General features: G+C 40.6%; 1 protein-coding gene across 2 annotated transcripts in view; it reads right to left on the bottom strand.

The window, feature by feature from the left end:
* The window catches only part of PEX14 (peroxisomal biogenesis factor 14), a 76,435-nt gene that overhangs the window by 35,147 nt on the left and 18,735 nt on the right, over window positions 1-22,553 (bottom strand). The window contains exons 1-2 of one of the 2 annotated variants that reach the window (XM_061347949.1): window positions 4,810-4,957; window positions 4,613-4,697 (exon numbers count right to left, since the gene is read on the bottom strand). In XM_061347949.1, the coding sequence (XP_061203933.1) occupies window positions 4,613-4,697; window positions 4,810-4,818 (94 nt within the window). In that variant the 5' untranslated portion in view covers window positions 4,819-4,957. Of the gene's footprint in view, window positions 1-4,612; window positions 4,698-4,809; window positions 4,958-22,553 lie in introns of those variants that run through there. The other variant, XM_061347948.1, reaches the window with a different exon arrangement.

Here is a 22,553-nt window from a genome sequence, read left to right as displayed (position 1 = left end):
GGCCGGAGTTGGGAGCTGTCCAGTCGATAACCTGACCATCAGAACAAGGTTTGTAATTAAAAGGTCAGTGACCTGGAAAGTCAGGGCCTCACTCTCAGGGCTTCTCAGTAATGACGGCGCTATTAAATTAAGACTGTTATGAAATCAATGCTAAAAAAGCTTTCATGGTAACGAGATTCCATTCAAGGACATGCAAACTGCCTCATGAAATGGACTTAAATTATAAAAAAGTAATAAAAGAGGGTGAAATTGAAATCTGCTGAAGAATTTGCTTTTTTTAACACCCTCCAGAACTGGGTTGTGCCCCCTTCTCTTGGGTGCTCAAGGCGATCCACTTGGGTTTCTTCAGCAAAGGAGAAAAGACAGTGGTTTGACTTCCAAGAAGGTAGATGAAGAAGAAGAAATGAAGTCAGTTTTCTAATGGAGATTCTGGGTCTGACAGCATTTGTTTTGAGGGAATTAAGTGTCTTTGAGCTCTGGTTGGTAAGGAGCATGTACAATTGAATCATTTATTCACCTCTTCAGTCATCACCATAGCCTGACATCTCGGCACTGGCAGCATTTTCTGGAACTCTGGTGCACTGCAAGAAAATGTGCAAGACCCACAGGAAACCCTTGTGTAGTAACTCACCTCCTACCAGCCAAAGTAATGAAACAGATGAGGAGATACAACATGTAAAAGGGTAACACTTCCAGCAACTTGCAGCTCATCTCACCAAGCTAGATTGTGAGTGCTTTTGGAAGCATGGAGCCCATTTTGGAGGTATGCAGCCCATTATATTCCTTACATATACAAAAGGCCAGTCCAGGCAGCGCATCGTTTGAACACTGTCCAACCTTCTGGGTGGACGTTTTCCCAATGTAACTCAACAATTACACATTTACTTGCCCTAATGCACTTCTGTTCTCCCCTCACTATTATTTCTGAGCTGTTCATAAGCTTTTGCCTGTTCCCACAATCCCACTTTGGGAAGGCATTACTGTACTCATTTTACAGATAAAGAGAACAGCCAACTAAGAAGAAAAAGATTCTTCATCCAAGATCACACAGAAAGCCTGTAAATTGAGCAGTTTTTTTCCCTTCCCTGCCCCAAAGGATCAGCACCCTGAAAAACTGAGCTCCACATGCATAGTGCACTTCCACCCCCTTTCTCCATCTTGCCAGAAGTTACAGATCCAAAGTAGACAAAATTAACAAGCCACATGAGTTACCGGATGGGTAACTGAGCAGTACAGGACATCTGAGGCACAACAGTTAGATGACAGACACATTTCCACAAGGGTTTAAACCCCACATGCTGTCTAATTACTCCCAAGGCGCCGCTGATTCTGTGGCATGTCATCAGCAGAATCAGCGAGTTGGACAAAAAACAAACAGCATCTTTTTTTCCTTTCTTTTCTTTCAGATACTCTGAGGGGAAACAGCTGTTTTTTTCCCTTCATCTGAAGAAGTTCATGATAAAAAGGAGGAAATGTCATAAATTACACAAAATGCCAGTGTAAGCTTCAAAGAAAATTATAAGTGATTCTAATAACTTAATGTTTCTCATTAATTCCTCTCTATTTGAGAGTTGAAAAGCGCTTAAGACAACAGAGAAATCTCATCCAACTTTTGAAAGACCTTTTACAAACCCAGGACACTCTCATTCTCCCAACTGTCATCAACTATGCTCCCAACTATCATCCATGTTCTGGAGAGAGCAGTTCAGCAAAGCCCTAACCTGCAAGTAACCAGGAAAGGCTACTTTCAGCCTCTGCCCCTGTTGCACAAGAAGCCAAACCTAGTCCAGCTGATGAGCCTGCAGAAACTTTCATTTCTCACTGCACTGAAATGTATTAAACAAAATCCAGTGCCTACATTAAATATTAAATAATATTAAAAGGAAATTAAATTTGATTGGCCTTTTTTAGGAAGGAGATGCTTATAAAAAAAAAAAAAGAAAAAAAAGAATGTAATTCAAAGCAGAACCATCTCTGCAAGTCTCACAAGTGGAATTTCTTAGGCAAAATTAGGACTGCAGGACCTGAAAGCTCACCCACAGCTAACGCTTCAGTCCTGTCCCTGTAGCCAGGGTAGAGGAAGGCTGCTGCAGGGGTAGGGAACCTGGTCTTTTACTTCTGCATTCACAGAAACTCCACTTCAGGAGTTCTTAACCAGGCTTAGTGGGGAGTCACAGACCTCTCCAGTATGGGTCCATAAAAGTAACTGTAAAAGACAAGTTCATACAAGGTGTACAACTACCTAGATATGCACATTCCCCTCTCCTGAAATTCTTCTGGGGCCCATAAAAAGATCTGCTACTGCAATTTCTGCTTGAAGAAACTCAGATCAGAGTAACAGTGAAAAAAATACACAGGTACCTCTGCATTATTTTCTACAGAGATAATTTTAAAAGAGACTCCTGTAATTGAAATGGTTTCTCTTACAGAAAATGCTTTTTTGGCTGGCAGTGAGGACTTCTATTCCAGGCAGCCTCACTATCTGTAAGGGATAAATATTATCATTGGGATGACCATGACTGTATATCAGAGAACAGGGGGAACAGCCCACCAAACCATGTAATGCTCCCTTTACTCAGGACTACATTAGCCACAACATCTATGTTTCAAGAATAATTGCCTCCATCTGCTAGAGCACATAGGGACCATGACAGTATGTACCTCCTGCTCTCAAGTACTGAACAGAGGTCACAGTTAAGCTCAGTGGTCAGATTCCACATGGATATATTTCCAGTGACTGCTGGGTACAGGCACCACTGGACCCTGCTCCTTCCTATCTCCTACTGCTGTTTTCAAATACACAATTAGCACAAAGGGAAGGAGGGCTAATTAACAAACAGGAACAAACAAACAGCTCTACCAAACCATTTCTGCTCTTTAGTAATTATTAGCCAAGTAATTCATAAGAAGTATTATTCGGGCCACAGTTTCTCTGTGCCTCCATCTCCCCACCCTTCCTCTTCTCCCAGTCAGGGATTTATTAAAATTAAACAGATTAGATGGAGCTCCTGATACTAAAAACTGTTCAGCGAAGCCTGCGGTGGGGAAGTGCAGAGCAAACACCAGAGACATTTGTCTCTAAATTGCTCTAAATACCTTCTGCAAATGAAATTCTAACCCAGCTGTGTTGAGAGAGAAAATGAGGAATAACTGGTCATTGTCAGCACAGAAGAAGATCAGGCAGTTATAATATTGCACGATATACTTGGGGCTAAGGATCTCTCGGCAACAATAGATTTTGTATCAGGTTACCCCGGGTAATCAGCACAGCTTTTAGGCTCAGCTTTCCCTTGCTTCATTGCTTCGGTGATAGAGTTGAAATCCCCAAGCTTTTATGATTAATTACTCCCCATAGGTCCACATATTTCAAGGAAAAACTCATGGAGCACAGCGGCCAACAGGCTCCAAATTTTAATGCCAAACTGTAATGGCAGGGTAAGGCAAGCGATGTACCTACGCAACTGCAGTGTTCTCTAACTGGCATCAGGACAAGCAGTGAGGGGATCACATGCAAAAAGATGTGCCCATGAACTACTTGTCATGACATCACTGCTAAAACACTGAACTGCCATTCCCTTCTACACCCTTCATTATTTAAGAGAAGCAAAATGGTGCATAAACTTAACTCTCTATCTCATGACATCAGGCCTCTTAACAAACAGTCTGGAACCCCAAACACAATAATATGTATTTCATAGGCTTCTCTACTTTTTAAAAACTCAAGATCTTTAGCTATAGAATTTGATGTACCCTGAAGTTCTTATGACTTCAATGTATAAGTAGGTTACTCCCCTCTGAAGTTTGGAGTTTGTATTTTCAGTACCACTCCAACTGCTTAAAATGCTCCATAATGAATGTAATTAACCCCAAGGTAAGATTATTTACATCTTGTGGTACGGATCTAAGCAGTATGGTCCCACGAGGGTAGCATAATATGGACTGAACTTCACCTGAAATGCACTGTAAGTTGTGGACTAAAAACTTTAGAAGGAAAGAAAGGAAAAAAAACCCCAAACCCAAGAACAAAAGATAGTTCTGTTATGAGTCAGAAAGTAAAATAAATTCTCAGTAGGCAATGGGCGAAGTATGTTCCATCTGTCTCAGACGATATAGGATGTGTCAGGATCTGTTCTGTCCCTGCTACAGGAAAGGGCTAAACTCAGTCACTAGTTTACCATTTCAGCCTGAAAGTCAGGTTGACCCCAAGCCTGACCTTAGCCCGACCTTGTTTACTTTCACCATGTCCTTTGGCCTTCATTCCTCTCTTCAGAAACATCCGACCTTTTCGCCTAGAAGCCGGTCATTCTAAAGCCAATGTCACTAAGGTTAGAACTGACCAGCTAGTTCACAACTCTAAACCGTCCTTATTGCAGAAAAGATCTGATAACGGTTAACCCAAAACCTTCCAGTGTGCCTTCTGTAGTCTGTAATTCCACATCTGGTGCCAATATTGTCAGTTCAGAAGAGACTGATATTTCTTACAAACTTCAAATCTTTTTTGGAGACAGACTTTCTCCTTTGTACTTTGTCCTTAACATCTATAGCAATACATTTTGGTTTTACACTAACTCAAGCTTTCTCATTACCACTGAAACCACAAAAGAGTCCGTACCTTTCTTCTTCAGAAATGCTCTTCTGGATGCAATAGGACTTTGGCGGACTCGTGGATTCTGTAAAAACTTCACTGCTGTCACAATCTGATGAGGGCAGGAGGGTTGGAAAACAGAAGAGAGAAAAGATCCAAGTTAGGAATGGTCAAACTTCTATTTCACATTATGTATTTTGTACTGCAAAGTAAAGGCATCCCACCCAACACATGGAGATAGTCTGGAGCTGACAGTGATTCAACTTTCAGAAATGATCCAACAAGCATCACAGGCTGTGGCTCAACTCAAATCAGACAGCACCATTATGGTATTTTAACCTAGAGATTTCTTGTTGAATTACTCTTGAATAGCTCATCCTGTACAAAAAAAAAACTGTTAAGATTCTTTGAGGTTTCTGACATTTATACTGTGATCTTTTTACCTAAGTTGGTGCCTACAGTTGAGGGCAACCTGGAGCCAATGTATGTGACTGGTAACAGTAGGCTAACTAGTAAGAATGCTTCCCTTCTATGATTTAAAGCTCCCTGCAAATTCTAAGAGATTAAGACCTTTTCTGCCATCAAATTTACTGAAAGCAATAAATAAATAAACCTCAGCTTGTCATGACTGGGAAAGAAGCAACTTCACATGTTTTGGATCACATTACAAAAATATCATGAGAGTCACTTTTCATTACATGAATGGATAGGTGACAAGTTGAATTTACATTCCACACCAGCAGAAATCACAGATTACTTTTGTCTAAAGACTGACTTCTACATCCTTCAAGGTGACAGAGCACTTGTACCACTTATTCAAGCAAAGGGTAAGGTATAATAGTCAATGGCATCAACGACAATGGCACTGGTTTTCTGTATTTCCATTCAGTGCCAATAAAAGGTGTTTGATCTTTTTCTTCACATGGTAAGTCAACTTTTCACATCCTCTCCTACACTATTACACACATTATTACATGTTGCTGCACTGGTGATTCACTTCACCTTCATACAAAAACATCTGTTCTGATTGTAGCATTGGGACAGTAATGTCCCTGAAGTTAAGATCACTCAGGAGATGGACACATCCATGTGAACTAGTGGAAGAGATCACTCCACCATGTATATGTATGGAAGAGGATTTCTCCCCAAACATTGGCGTAAACCTTCTCCTGAAATGGTGAACTGTAGAACTATGTCAGGTAGGTCTTGTAGAGTTTCTGGAATTCAGTTCCAAAAAGGTTTTCAAAACTTTTCACAGCAGAAAAGGAAGGGAAAAAAACCACCCCACCAGTACTGCTGAAATCACCAAGTTTCACTTTATGTTTGAATCAAACCCTTCGAATATGCATTTCTGGTCAGAGAGCAAAGTTCTGATGGGTTTAATGGCACTTTCAATGTACTCCTCAGTACATTCCATCAATGTTTTTTTTCTTTTAAATTGCATCTCTTATTTCTTTAAATACATTAATCAGGCTAGTGTAGGCAAAACGGATCCATTGGACAATGCAATAAACATGAATTATCATCTATCCAACATGCATAATGGCTTAAAAATACATAATAGCAGGTGTAGTTTAAATGATTAGTTATTACACCTGTGGTGGGTCTGATTCAATTGGGGAAAATCATCTTTAATAGGTTAAAAGGTTTAGATCACCAGGCTTCCCTTAAAGTGGCTGTAGAGAGGGTATGATGGAGTACGCTGTCATTACTAATTCATTTAAGAAAAACATGGGGGATACAGCAAAGAACAGCATAAACGAGCGAATCCAATTTAAACATCAGGTAAAGCAGAAAACACCTTTTAAAAAAGCATGATAAATGAATTTGGAAGAGAGATGAAATTGACATATTTATTTTAACGGGAATTTGACAAAGTCCCAGCACACTTTGAAGTTGGGAGGAGAAAATGAATGGGGTATTTTTAATTCTTTGCCTTTTCTTGTTTTCCTTCTTTTTTTTTTTCCCCCTTAAGTTTACATTCAGTAATTCTGGACCATAAAACACCAGCCAAAATACCCCCCATAAAGTACACTTCAGCTTCATTTATGTGCACTTGATCTGTCTCCAGCTGAAATGCAGGTGACAGGCAAATCACAGATTTAAACTGTGCTGATATTGCTACGCCAGATGCAGAAATACAAAGTGCCCAAACTAATAACCTTAAGATAATCTGCTGAATAAGAAAGATGCCCAAATGAGCAGACCAACAGAGATGTGAACATATCAAAACCACTTTCCTTCTAACAATAATTACTTGTTTGTTTCTTCAGAAACTCCTCAACACTCCCTCCCACATTTAGCGAGCTAGAGACACAGGCACAGCAGCCCTGAAATTCTGCAAGCTCCCCTATCTAATTATCAAGGTTTAAGCATTAAAAACCTGTAAGAAAGAAGCAGTACTTTTCACTGTGCTATTTCAGTCCCAGCCACGTGCACGTTTTATTGATTCAAACCCTTTATTAAAACTTATTTTTGCCTTGTAAAAATGTAAACATTTCAGTAGTAAATTTTACTCCAAAATAAACTTGTATTTTATCTAGCCCCTGCATCGCTTCCTCCAGTGGTTGCAACGTTTTTAATCTTAAACCGAAATAAAATGACAAGCAACAACAAACTTCAGGAAAAAAAAAATCCTGGAAATGTAACCCTCTTCCCAGTAATCCCATGTTTCTCATATCTGTGTTTGCATTTACCTCTAAACATTCGTCCTACAGGCTAAGCTGAAACTTCTTCATTTTTACAATTCATCTTGTGTATATGAGCAACTTATGAAGCAATTTTGGCCATGTCAAAATGCCAATATTTTCAACCAACATACACATGAACCTCTCTGCCTTCTATGGATCATTTTCTTTGCACAAACAAGGGCAACTGCAGTCTGTAATTTAAACAACAGAAAAAGGAGGAGGATGATGAGAAGACTATGCAGCCCTGTGTATAGCCAAAAAAATCCTGCAGCAAATAGCACTCTGACTCAGCTGGTAACATTGTTCCATACTATTTCTGTATCATTTGTAACACTTCTCCAAATTTTTGTGGTATTAGGACACTGCACAAGTAATGTGCATTGTATCACTCCTCTGATTCTTAGATTGCCAGCACACACTAGCCAGCAAACTAATTTTATCTAGTGGATCAGGTACGTAGTTCTGCTAATAAAAGACGCTGGATTTGGCTTTTAAAAGCAAGTGAATCCCATAAACTCACTATCCCACCTCTTCTGCAGGGATACAAAAGCCTCCTTTCCGACTGGGTGGTGATGGGTGGAACCCTGCAGGAGGTCCCATCCTCCAGTTTGATTTTCTAATTAGAAAATGAATGCACCTTCTCTTCGATAATATTTGTGCCTGACCAAATTACATAAATTCAGGCCAAATATTCTGCTTCAATGTCAAAGATATAAAAGAGAGACAGGAACTTTACTGCAGATGTTGTGGGAGTGCAGCAGGCTGGCAGCATCCTGGGCCAACACACAGTGCTTTGACGTTAGAGCCAAGGTCCCTCATTCCTAATTTCCCTCCCTTTTGCGTTAATGGGGAAGGTAAACCCAGCCTTATTTATTGTTATGCTCAAAGCTGTAGGGTTTCCAATGAAACAATCTAAGATACTTTACCAGTTACTAGCACTAGAAAAAAATAAACCATCACATTTAAAATACTCTGGCAAATGCCCACTTTCTACCATCTCAAGAAGAAAAAAACCCCAAACTCCATCAATTAATGAAAACATAAAATACCACCTTCATCAGTGAAAGTTCCACAGCATTTGGCAACAGAGTTCCACGTGGAAAACAGAATTAAAAGCCACCAGGAGCACAGCCCATAAGAGCTTTAATAGATTTCCTAATCCTGGGAACCCTCTGTAGGTTATTACTAAACAGCATTTGTTGATAGACTGAGACTTTGAGATGACCTGTGATGTAAAGGTTGGGTCTGAATTATACGTTGCAAGGGACGGTATTTTGTCTTTCTGAGTGGATCTGTATCTGTTTAAATGCAACACTTCTTTTCATTAAGCAGAGGCGGCACAGGCCATGAACTATGCACAGCCAGTTTACATTACATGTGCGGAAGCAATCAACGCTGGCAATATACATGACGTATGTAAAAGAAGTTGGAATTAATTTTTTCCCAGTGTATTAAAAAATAATAATATGGCCGTATCAACAAACACTCACCCTATTTCAGCCAGAGCAGAAGGCCACAGCTATAGGGCAAACGGAACCGATCAATACATTAGCCTACAGCAACACCCCCTCAGTGTAAAGCTGTGTGTTTGCAAGGCTCAGAAGATTAAATTGTCTGTGAAAGGTTTCTGCACTCCTACTCTAAAGGAGATACCCAGAATCCTGTTAACAAGCATCAGGCTAAAGCCAACTTACGTTTTAACAAGGGCTGACTTAAAAGCCTGGCACTGCAATGAACAGGAAACCCCCTTCCAACAGAAATGCTGCATTTTAGTAAGAAATCAGTGCTCTGCCAGGACCGACTTGACAAATATGGTTATCGGTGGCACACGGAAATAGTTGCAAAGCAGCTGTTAATCAGGGAAACACATCATAGAACGCTGATGCTAGCACTCAGGAAAAAATGCAAGGGGCTAATTATGAAGCTATATATCTCACTAAAGAGGCACCATTCCCTGAGATTCCAGGCAGAGCTCTCTCCGATTGGGGATCCTGGGACACTATGTACACAAGACTCCTCCCAGGACAAACCTTTTCCCAACACAGTGTTCCGAGCCCCAGAATTCCTGTGAAATTTGTATTTCACAGAAACTGATTGTTATTTCTAAAGAAATTACCTGCAGGTTGGGCAGGCGAGAGGAAGCACTTTAAAGCTCCTATGATTTCCTTGACATTTTTATGAAACCATACAGAACCCCAGGAATTATTTCTGTTGTGGGAGGACCTGGAAACCTACAAAGTTTGGCAGACCTCAAAGTTGTATTGACAGAAGTTTAAAAATGCAATAACAACGATAAAAAAAAAAAGCCCTCATGTAAAGCAGAGCAAAGGAAAAAAAATACAATTTAAAGCAAAATTCACAGGAGTCAGAATGAGAAAAGAACAAAGGCAAGAAACAAGCTTCAAACCATGTTTGAGATTAAGAACTGGGAACTAAAGGAATACAGAATAGTAACAAAAAAAAAAAAAACAACCAAACCCAAAACCCAATGGTAATACAAGGAAAAAAGGAAAAATCCCAGATGCCCAGGAACTCTGACAACCGAGAGTTCTGCAAATGACATCTAACTCAAAACCATCGAAGTTAAGAGCGATGAGATAAAACGCAAGGAACCAAACTCCGTCCGCGGGTTCCTCGCTAGCAGTGAGCGGACAGGGCTCCTGCAGGAGTCAGGGCTGAGGGCTCGGGCAGGTGAATTTCTGCTCAGCACTCGGAGGGAAGCGCCAGGGCAGCGGGAGGGGAAGCGCCTGGGGCCGGCGGGGCGGCAGCAGCCCGGCAGCGCGGAGCCACTGCTCCCCCTAGCCGAGACCGGGCAGAGGGGAGGAGAGGAGAAGGGAGAGAGGAGAGGGGAAAGGGGAGATGGGAGAAAGAAGGGAGGCAGGCGCCGCGCTGGGGAGAGGAGAGGGGAGAAGAAGAGGGGAGAAGAAAAGGGGAGAGGGGAGCAGGAAGAGGGGAGGAGAGGGGAGCTGAGGGGAGGCAGACCTCACCAGCCGGCGAAGCCCAAATTAAGTGTTTTCACTCAGTGGAAATGAAATGTTTTGCAAGATGAAACAGAAAGAAAATTGAGGTTTTAGGTAATTACTAGTTGGCATTTACATATCACAGGCTGGTTCAACACCTATTCATTTTCCTCTTTTATTTTCAATTTTTTAAAATTGCTCATTAAAATGAACACATGACAGGAACGGGGGGAAAAATTACTCTTCCTCTTTTTCCTGAGGACTACAAAATCCAGATCTACTTTAAATACATTTATCTATAATTATCACATACAAAAAAGCCTTACTTCATTTACATTAATAGGGTGACCAAAAAAAAAAAAAATGATAAAAGCCAGAAAAACTCCCAGGCGAGCTGTCTTTGTGTCAGCTTGTTGTGCCTACTTGGTTCCAGGGTCAGCCCCCGCGGAGCCAGGACCCTGCCACTCCCCACTTGTGCTGGGAGGAACAGGACCGCAGAGCTGAAAAGCCTCCAATGCGCAGTATCCCTTTCCATCCATCTCACCACCCGTGGGTTTAGCTAGAGCCTGCTTTCAGATGCTTTCCTTCCCTTCAACACACCTTCCCCTCGTTTCTTCCAGTATTCTCACTACAAAGAAGTGTCTCCATATAGTCCCTGTTCTCAACTTCTTTGTTCCAGGAGCCACTTCACACTTCCTCCAGCTGTTCACACAGCCCTGACCTTTCCACCTTCTTTATTCACACAGAACCAGTCTTTCCTCACATAACCTTCCATTTCCAGGGATCCTGATCAGCAGCTCCAGTCAGACTTACAGGCTCCCCTGGCTCGGTGGCCTCTCCATTCAGATTCCCATTGCTCAGTCAAATACCTATTTCCTATGCAAAGCCCTTAATTTTCCTGGCTCTTCAGCTTTTTTTTTTTTTTAATTTTAACCTTGTGAAAGTCTTATTTAACCCCACGATGCATTCTAGAATACAATTTGTATGAAAAATGCTATATAAAATAAAGTTTTATTGTATCATATGTTAAGGACATAAAACATCCCTGATAGAAGTGTACAGGGGCTGACATGATAGACTAATATATTTTAAGGCCTATTGTGTAAATATGTATTTAGGGAATTCTAAAGCATGGTATTATTGACCCAAGTCTCTCTTAAAACACATTGATATATGGAGTAAAAGCCCTTATGAAAAGTAGCAACTTCGTCTGTGTAGTAGTCACCTTTCAAAGTGAAATATCTCTGCCATCTTCAGTTTTTTCTGATTCAATTTAAAAGATGGGACATCTTGACAAAATTCCTCTCTTTTGAAGAGGAATAATATTCAAGTAATACTTACATGTATAAAGCTAAAAAAGAACAAGAAACTTCTACACATGCTTTGAAAGAAATGTACGGTAACTGTTTATACACAGAGAAAATGTGCTATGGATTTTTTATTCTACAAAGAAATACACCTCCTAGTGCGATTTCATAATATCAGGTTTAATACAATACAAAATGTTATGGGGAAGTAATAAATGCTGGGAAAACATAACAAATATGAGCACAAGAGCAAACTAAAAGTATTAAACTGATAATGCAGCTGCAATAAATTTTAACCAATGAGTAGCATGACCTTTTTTTCTAGCGTTCAAGCATTTTAACTTTTTCTTGAAAAGACTTAATCTCATTTTCAGAGGAAAAATAAACTTTCCAAGTCCCCTGTTTGTATTTCTGCTAAGCTGAAGTTGCAAGCTCCCTGTAATCACTAGTACCACCAAAGAAGGTATTGCAGCAAGACGTACAAGGTGGGGGGGGTGAGGTGAGAGGGGATAATGTTCGTCATCCAACTGGCAGCAAATTATTTGAAGTTCTGTTTACATGAAACCAGCAATAACCTCAGTGCTGAAAGTACTGGATCACTGTCGGTAATATGTGGACTAGAAGGTCAGCATCTCATGCAAGGAGGCAAGGTACGTAGCTTCCAAGAGTGGGTGAAGCTAGTGTGCCATGGTGAGGTTAACAAACTGGTCCAACGGACCCAAGAAAGATGCCAGAGAGAAAGGGAAGAGTACAAACTTATCAAAGGGAATCTGATTTTTAGAACTTTTCTTGACAATTTATGCATCTTGCTTCTCTCTTCTTACAGGAGGAAGCTTAGGAATTACTGAGGCTCTGTGCTGCAAAATTCATGCAAGTGTCAAGCTGTTGAGCTGAATCACTCCAAAAGAATGTAATGACTCAGTGTCCAAGATGCTCACTACAGCAGAACTAAGATCATTCTGTGGCTTCACAACTTAAAAAAATGCATGATACAGCTTTCCAGGGGGTGGATGGCAGCACCTCCAACTCTTACCTTTTTCACTCCTCTCTCCGTATTGCCATTACTAAAGAGCTCAAATACAGCAGGTTTTGAAAGAAATCTCTTTTACCCTATTATCTTCACATGTGCAGAACATAAAAACCAATGAAGCTGTAATTCATTACATTTTCATTCTTCTAACCACAGAGTAGACAAGGACTGCTGGAGGTTCATTCACATGCAAGGGAGCTTTAAGATGACGTAAGGATAGGAAGTCCATGTCACATCTAACAATTGTGCCTGAGTATTTAAATGCACTATTGAATGGTAGACTCCAGAAGGCTAAATCAGTGAAAGAGATGCACCAGAACAGGATCATTGTTTAGATTTACTTAGATCCTTCTAATTCCACAGTTGAAGGGACCGGAAAATACTGGTAATACAATGGCTCAGATTTAGTGCAAGAGGATCAAAAGTAGAACCCATCTGTGGAAGATGCTATAAAGATGTTTTAGAATGAAATGACTCAAATAGGCAGGAAAAAAAATCAGCAAGCTATTATTCCTCAAACCTGCTATTTCAAGAACCCCATTTAACAGAATTCTTAATCCATAGGAAATGTAGATTAGAAAATGAGTGTTTTCCTTGCAGCAATAAACCCCTGAACAATTAGGGGTGAAGTCAGGGGGCTATGATGGCATTATGACAAGGAAGAGCTAAACGACAGAATGAATAAGGAGATACTGGAGGAAACTACTTGGATCACCAAACTCTAACAAACAAAGGTTTTACGTTAGAAATGTTGAAGAAGCTGGAAACTGTGACAGGTGTGTAATAAATCATGCAAACCACAGCTGATGAAGCAATAGTGAAAGGAGAAGGACTTAAAACACTAGAAGACCTTTATGTAAATTTAGTATTTTACTTAGAACTACCTGGGACAAGAATCGTCCTCTTTCTCTCTATTCATACAGTGCCTGGTGCTGGTCTGCAACTGGCCTCCTACCCATTTATTACAACACAAACAATAATAAAGCCTGAGCAGACCATGCACTTTGTTCCTGCTGTTAATTGCCCCATTAAGGGAAAAACTAAGCAAGGGGCAAGAAATGTGATTGGACAGAGCTGCCTGGTCTATGGGGACTGCAAGTGGAATAATTTTATAGATTGGAAAGCAGCTGCGTCCTTTGTCTTTGTCCAGTTCTCAACAGAAAGAAGCTCACATCACACAATTTCTCCTTCATATATAGGAATTTGCATGAGCAGCCTCAAAAGCAACAGAGCCCACTGTCAACTTCAGATGCTTCCTTTACAATAGGAGTGAGAGACAATATAAGGGCAAACATGACGAACATTTCTGCTGTAGCTGTCTATACCATAAATATTCTGCAAACAACGGGTCCACCTCCTTTTCCCCTGGGGTCAATTTGGCATTTTTCATGGATGCTACATTCACTACTTAAAGAAACAAAGCATATAGGTGTCATGACAAATTCAGGATGCTGCTCAACCAATACAGCACTGCATGTACCAAAAAATAACATGTACTGGTCAACAACTTTCTCTTGGAACACTTGAGTAAGAAGAGCACACCATCCTAAACTGAGTTAAAATGTCCAAGAGTATTAGTTCTACAGATAATTATACCAGGGTGCTCTTCCCTAGTTTCTACACAGAAATTTGGGTCCAAACCAAGAGATCTACAGAATGAGAGAAGTTTCAAAGTGGCACTTATCCTGTTTGTGTTTTCCTTAAACCTTGGCACAGCCAGTACATGTCAGGGATTATTATAATTATGCTCTTTATGTGCTGAAAAATTAATAAACAATTACTCACTTTAGCTAAAAAAAAAAAAAGGAAAGCAGCCATTTCCGTGACAAATGCTGCAGAAAGCATTAACAACCCCTCCGAAATCTGGGTCCATACCACAGCAAGGGCTTAACACCAGTGTAAGAGTGCCCACTGTCGTTACAGAGAACCAGCACAACGCAAAGCTTGAGTTGCTACTCTGCACTTTCCTCAAGACTCTCCACCTCATCCATAGGAGCTACAAGGCATTTTTCTATCTTTGTAACAGAAGAAAGTAGATTCAAGTCTTTAATGCTGCTTTGGCCCAAGTACAGGCTGTTCAGTCAAGCCACAAAGTCCAAATCTGGGGGAATCATTTGAAATGCACTACTTTCACTCCTGCTAGGCCACAAAAGGGCTTCCACACTGCCCTTGTGGCTAGAAACTAAGGATTATCTCTAGTGTGGTAGGAAGTCAAGCTCATCTTCCCAGGAAACCACAGGAATGGCAAAAAATACATGCTTTCTGGAATAAATAGGTGAGACAGCAAATGCTTGGGACCTTGATAAATTCTTACTGGAATTTATTTGCAGCCTAAATCTCGACTAAAATCTGACATTCAATTCATCCCTAAAATATTGGCAAGTTCTTTATTAGCTTCTTTGAGAATCCAGAGGGAACTCAAGTGCAGTTGCACTCAAAGGCTTCCAATTTTCTTTAAAAAAATTAAATAAACTTAAATAAATCCCACATATCCCTTTTTAAGCAGACCCATGCTACTCAGTCTTCTTCCCACCTTAAATCAATGGTAACCCAATTCAAATGCCTTACAGCTCTGTCTGAGAACTAGTGGAGAGATCAACGCTTTTTATCTTAAGGATTATGGATCACTACTTGGCGAACATATCCAGCAGCCCATTAGAACCACCACAAAGGGCACAGTTTCTCCTTCCACCTCTCAGACTCGAGAAAGCAGCATATAAAACTTCACCCTTTCACGCTGTAGTTCTTAGCCTGCCTGCCTTGTTTCATACTCTAAACATACCAAGATTTATTAACCTTTACAGTAAAAACAAATAAAATGATGATGAAGTAAAAACACAGTGATGTAAGGGCTGCAGCTAGCACCGTTTATCTGTGGAAATCCAATTAGTGCTCAAGTGGCAGAGATACCTGGAAAAGTGCTCACAATCAAATCAAAAAAAGATACAAAAACATTAACCTCATGGCTAAAAACTCCACATTTAAACATTAAAGTAATAAAGGTGCTTTTATTGAGTATTTTCTATATTTCATTAGGTCCCAAATTGATGAGGAGCCCTAGAGATGCATTTCCTGGGCTTTTGGATCCTTAGACCAAATGCTTCACTTTGTTGTTGTTGTTGTAAAGCAAAAAAAGAAGGAGTGCTTCTTGCCAGAATGACAAACTTCTTTCTGCAGTAGCAACTACAGCAACAATTGCTTATGCAGGAAACACTGAGAAGCCTATGAAGATATTCTTAGATCTGACACATTCATTCTGTACTCACCATGATGTGAGCAGAAATGTTGTTTGAATTACTTCTGCATGTAAGATTACCTCGATTTACCTCTATTGCTGTGCTCTACCAGAAATTCTTCTCTCAAAGCCATTGCCTCATGTCCCTTAGGTGGGAAAGTGACCATATTGATGAGACAGTTGCTAGAAAGACAAGTACCCTCTCTAGACCTTGATGGTCTCAGAAAAGAAGATAGGAACTGAATAAATGATGAGATTAGTCAAGCCCCTAGCCGTCGATGCCCTCAGATTAGGTCTGCTTAAAAGACTTACAGAAAAAGCACACAGGACCATGTCCCTGCTCTATCCTTTGAATGCGTGTTGTCAGCATAAAATTCACTTAAATTTATTAAAAGAGGAATCAGAAGAGAGGCACTGTCAATGACCATAAGACCAAACTTCTGAGCCACTTTTTGCTTCATCTCTGTAAAACCACCAAAGAGAGACAATACTTATTCATAGGTTTAGGAACAGCTAATAGGACTTTACCCATTGGTTTGCTTATAGCAAAATGCTGCGATTGCTTCTGGTATCAGTTTATGCATGCTGCTCTTGAGCTTTATGCAGAGGAGTTGAATATATGCCTTCAGAATAGAATGTGTTATATGGAAAACAAAATGCACTTAAATTCCATTCCGAAGTGAATTAACTGAGTTAAAAGAAGTAAGCTTCCTTGAACAGAAAGTATATATTTCTATTTCTACTTATATTTAAGCAAGAATTATTTTATATTTTGTCCACCTATTTTTAATAGTCCAAAAGTCTTTCCTACCTTTTCAAGATTTCATGACAGATCACTGGCAGGAATTTTATCTAATGCTAATCCTTAACTTCCTTTTTTTTTTTTTGGTCACCTAAATCCACTATTCAGAAATAAATTTAAGATTTAAGAATATCATCCTCAGATTATACTGGGTACCAGAAAAATAGTTAATTCCCAACTGTACTGTATCACTGGGTTGCTACTCACACTCGTGTTCTGAAGTCACTGGCCCTATACATGGTATTTGCGTGCTGCAGAGAATATTCATGAATTAGCTTTTAGATGCCAAAGAGTCCAACCTGTCTTAAGGGAGCAATTTCTACATCTCTTTAACTTTTGTGCTTGGTATGTAGCAAATTATAAAGGGGAATGTGATACCTAGAATTTGCACACGCAATGTAAATTGATGAAAATAAAAAATTAAGGGGAAAAATATTCCTACAGCAAACAGATTCAACACCTCTGTCCCCTGTAATCAACAGGGATGAGTACTGGGTAAGAATCAGTGGTGAGAGACCTCCTCCTCCTGTCTGGAGTATACAGAGTCCTGGTTTATTATTCTGCATTTGCATGTGGCAGCAAATGTGTAAATGTTTTAATAATACAAAAATCCCAATAGAGTGGAGGAGGAGGATATGAAAGAAAGAAATACAAGGACATTTACTTCTTGAGAGTGAGATAGAAAGGAAAACAGAGAAAGAAGATGACACGATAAGGGACAAAGCAAGCTTTCTGGGGTATATCTGGAAAAAGCTAGAAGAGAAATCATTAGGAAGTCCATAGTGCATCTACAGTGATACAGTGCGGATCAATTCATTTAACACTGCCCTGTACATTTACAGAAAAGTACTTTTGATATAATAAAGGCTCATAAACACACAGAAATTGGGTTAGACCTGTTTCGAATTCCTGCCAAACAATGGTTCAGAAAAATGAAGCTCTATTTTAATTAGCTCGACTCAAGAGTGATTTGATAACAGCAGATGCTGTCTGGATGCTTTCAGCTTGATGGGCTCCACATACATGAACTTAAGAGTGGCTTTGATGCAATTAGATCTCTCTCTCTCCTTTAACATGTGTTAAGCTGAACCAATGGCTTGTGTCTATTTAACATCTGGAACTAGAAGGATATTGACACTCTTCCTCATTCTTCTCCAAATGAGTCGAGCTAAAGTGACGAGAAGGTGGCTTGTTTGGGCTTACCCATGCAGTTTCAGCAACTTGAGTACAGAAAGGAAGGGCACCAATACACTACCCACAATGTAATATTAAGGTCTGAACATTAGATCTGTTTCTACCACAAACCACATTTCCTGACATGTAATTTTTACAGGCTTGGTTAGTGACAGTCAGAAAACGTGTCCTATCAGTTGCTGCTTCAACTTGTGTAATTTTCTGTAAAAACAAGGACTCTATAATAATTCCATACATCTGTTTCAGTCCTGTATTCCCAGGAGATACCACATACACACACTGTACCATTAGAGTAGCTCCCATCCAGCTGTGGTACAGCTCTCCCATCTACTGTCCACCATTTTCTTTTAGAAACAACTTCTCTCATTCCTGGAAATATCTGTGCATTGACACCCTAGAGAACCCTCTGCCTTTTGAAAGTGATCTACCCACCTCACTCTAAGCCATAAAGCACAGGCATTTGCTAAAGGACACATGCAACATAAGAGCTGCTTTAATGCATCAGGGACAAGGCTAATAGGAGGTCTTGATTTGTTAATTATCTGTCAGTTTGTCACAGCTGGGCTGCAAGGAGTGGGTGAGGGGGAATCTTTCTGCTTGGTTCTTTCTCTAAATGCTGAATTAGGCTGTCAAAACCTTCATCCCACCACAAGAGGCTGTGAAAAGAAGAGCCAGACTATCCTTTTCTTCCTCCTTTTCCCAGCAGGATATGCTGTTTCAGATGTCCTACCCTCCCATCATGTCTCCAGAAATGTATATGGCACATATAAAATGACCTTCACACCATCGCACCATGCCAGTTTAGTCAAGGGACATTAGCAGACCTGAGCATGATAAATCAGAGAGGAAATCCCAGTGTCAGGGGAGCACGCAGGAGGCATTTATTCCGCAACGAGCCCTAAAGTTCCTACCTGCTTGAATCAGCAGTTTCAGAGTAGGGTTTTGGAAGGCAGAAAGCTTGGCCCCTGTGAGAGTAGGCAGATAGATATACATGGAGTTATAGAGATAAAGAGGTGGAGTAATGGCAAGATTCCCTTTCTCCTTACATCTCTGCCCCATGTAATCCCCTAAATAGGGGGAAAAGTTCAGGCTGTGAAATGGGATAAAGGATGGAATACCCCCATGGAGACAAAGCTAGAAGAGCAGAAAGCAGGCTGTGATATAGCAGTAGAATTTACTATAAATGCTTATGCCTCTTAAATACAGCTAAATGTGGCCGTTAAGCCATGAGAGCCTAGGGAGATCCCCACCCACTCCTCTGTTTTCCCTGCAGGCCACATCCAGAGCATCCCATCACTCAAGTCCTCTCCTCAACAGGCCCTGGATTATGAAAAATCCCCTGCAGGAGCTTCCCACATGCAACAGACACACCCCTGTTCTACCACCAGCGATGCTTCTCCCTTTCAGGTGTGGGAGGCTCAAAATTTATTCCATGTACACAGGGGTACTGCCTGCTTGAGATGGGAAAACTGAGGGCTCTGGCTTTACACAAGTGATCAGAAGCTATAGGGTCACCTTGACCTGGAAAAAATGACCATGAGTGTTCCCCTAGTCCACTGCAACATAAAAAAATAGGTGTCTCAAGTTAACGTTGGTTTATTTTACACTCACGGCAGCCAAGGAGCACATACATACATGCAGGCAAATTCTCACATCAATTTTCTTCTGTGGACCATCTCCCACAGTTTGATGAAACTGGTGCTTTTCGGCATTTGACCCAGATTCCTTTGAAACTAGCATTTAATTTTCTAGGGTGAGCCACCTACCAGTGTACAGCATGTCAGCTCTAAGGGCAGAATAAGAGCTACAGTTTCCTCATCTCATTATTTAGCCCTGAACACTAAAACAAACCATACATTTTTGTACAGACAGTCCCACCTTCCCCAGATGGGGCCTACTAAGAACTGCACTGGGGACAAAGAAAACCTCTTTATCTTGCAAAGTTAATAAATTTGTTTCAGGCAACATTTGCAGAGCTTGTCCCTGGAAAATAAAATGTACTAAAACTTCATGCAAGCTTTGACTCCCTTTTACACTCATCTGTTGGAACTGCTCATCTCATACTCTTCAGCTGAGATGGCAGCAAGTTCTTTCAGGAAAATAAGAGTTACTGGAATAAATGCTAACTCTACAAACGAGGAGGAACAGAACTCCTAATAGCAATTACAAGTAGAAAGCTGTTTACTGGCTAGTTACTTTGTGACTTCCTTTGAAGCCTTTTGCACCCCTTTGGGGGTTATAACCTAAGCCTGAGAAATGCTGCTTTAAGGAACTTAACTATAAAGAGACATAGCACTGGTGATGACAATGTGATGACATAGCACTGTTCCCCACCCCACACCTACATAGGAGCTCAGGAGCAATTTCCCAGCAGGTCCTGGTGGCCTCAGCCCCTTTGCCTTCAAAAGCTCTGCCCTACAGTGATACAGACTCATGGGTGTTGAGATGATGCTTGAGATAAAGACCCAGTAGCATCGATAATACAACCAATGCAGCAGTCAGCATTAATTATTCCAAACTACTATAGGGCAAGGCCTGTGCCTCTTAAAACATCTGCCTCTCAATCTTCTGGTCTTTAATAAAATCACCCTCCCAGCCATAGGGTGTTACTGGAATTATACATACGCATGTGCATGCAAAAACATAAACGCAGGAGGAGAGATTCAGGTCCTCATTAAAAAATGGAATAAATAAGAATTCACCAAGGAATTCTGCCAGAGTCTGATTTCCAGATCTGGTTTTGCTGCATTCTTGCCCACAGCCTGCAGAGTTCTGGGTGCCTCCCTATCCTTCTCCAGCTGCACAGTCCTCTTCAAATTCAGACTTCTTGCACCTATAATTACTAGGTGCCCTGTGCCAGGCTCCTTTAATTAACCAACCCAACTCTTCTCCCTTTGGGATCAGACTAAGCTCTTTTTTATTAGATCCATCATTAGTTCCATCAGTATCTAGGCCTAAGCAGGATACCTTACACCACTTTGTAAGTGGGATTGTAGGGTGCAAATGACCTCCAAAACATCTGCCTGCGGAAGAGCCAAAGAAAGCAAAGCTAGAAACCAAGAAATGGTTTCTAGAAATGGCATGAGGGGTCCATACAGCACCTTTAAAGCTTGTCTGCATCAGCAAAATTTACGCAGCTCAAGATCCTCAGGAAAACATCTCTCACAAGGGGGACCGTGGTGTGCCAGTTAGGTGCTGCTACAGTGCTGAAGGTGCTTCAATCCAAAGAGCAGTGAGACAAGAACAGAATAAAACCCCTTAACTTGTCATTACACCAGAGACAACCTTGTGGTTTTCAGGGCCTCAAGAAAGAGCCAAGTATTCCTGGAGAGCACGATTTCCTGAAGCCTCACTCTCTCCAACCGACACCTAGGATGGAGTCTGAATTACAGGTCCATGCAATGCCCTCTAAGAGGATTCCCATTCTAGTCTTCATACTTAAGACTGATGTTTCTGTCTCCCAGGAAAAGCAGAGGATCAGAGTCCATATATTATCCAAGCAGTTCTTCCTACCCCACATAGTATCTGAGAACATCTTTCATGCAGTTTCTTTAGCGTTTATTGGTATTTCACCCTTAGCCAAGACACTCTCCTTCTATGAAGCTGCTTCATTTAATTTCTAGACAAACTGCACCACAATGCAAAAAAAAGAAATGGCAAAATGCACACTGGCCTTGTCTGGACCACGAGATACTCTGAATGCATGTGTTCATGCATGTGGTGGAGAGAGAATGGGAAGTTAAAAGCAAAAGAGCTGGCTAATGTCCTGGGATTTCGTAGGACAGGCGGTCACTCCAGTTGTACTGTTTGACTTCCCCAGAGAGTTTTCTCAAGGAGAAACCAGCCATCGATCTTGGGACACACAACTTCCAGGACCGTTCCTTATCTCAGAACAGCTTCTGCCATGAATTCCTGAATGCGCTTTAATGTTTAAATTATTAAATGCATTAATGTATTTACATTATTCAAGTCTTATGTGCATTTTTCTAAGATAATTTATGTATAAGAGCTTGAATGTCCATGACTGTTAATGTCTACAACCCTTCCTGTTCATTATTGATTCTGGAAGGGAAAAAAAAAAAGGCAGTGTTTTAATGCCTTATTTTTAATGTATTAAGAGTCTGAATAAGTGCATTCTCTTTTTTCTTTTGTAATTTCATAATTTAAGTAGTGCATTTATTAAACTGACACAGTATGAATTGTGGTGAAGTCTGGCACAGGTCCATGCTGCCAACACAGCCCAACCGACCATCACGCTACTCTGCAAATCAAGTACAAGCTCAGATCCTCTTACGCCAGCTTTCACTCCCTACCTGAAACCAGAGGGGACAGAGATTACAAAGAAGTCTCTTTAAAATACATTTTCTTTGCTATTTATATGGCTTTTCTCTGTTGTGTCCATTCTAAGTCAGCATAAGTATACTTTAAATGCAAGTTTTCTTATACTATTGATGAACTGGTTTAATGCAAACTTTTTCTTCTATGAGCTCTGACACAAATATACTACAGTTAAAATTTTTCTACAGTACCTTTTAAGCCCCAAGCTCTTAAAAAATCTGAACTGAATATGATCCTGTTGATTCTACACCACAGTTGAGTACATCATAAACCCCCAAATTTACCCACACCTTAATGTTCACAGGGAAATTATATACAGGAATCAGGTCACCTCCACTGTTGAGCTACAGTCACTTCTAGAGCAGAATGCAACAGCTATTCTGCAGTAGCTGGCCATCTTACATGTCAGTTT

The sequence above is a fragment of the Neopsephotus bourkii genome, unplaced genomic scaffold (assembly GCF_033783945.1).
Source record: "Neopsephotus bourkii isolate Nb327-2 ecotype Australia unplaced genomic scaffold, CSIRO-AGI_Nbou_v1 NB_333, whole genome shotgun sequence".
In the NCBI taxonomy this organism is placed as follows: Eukaryota; Metazoa; Chordata; class Aves; order Psittaciformes; family Psittacidae; genus Neopsephotus; species Neopsephotus bourkii.
This window is presented reverse-complemented; position numbering and strand designations above follow the sequence as displayed.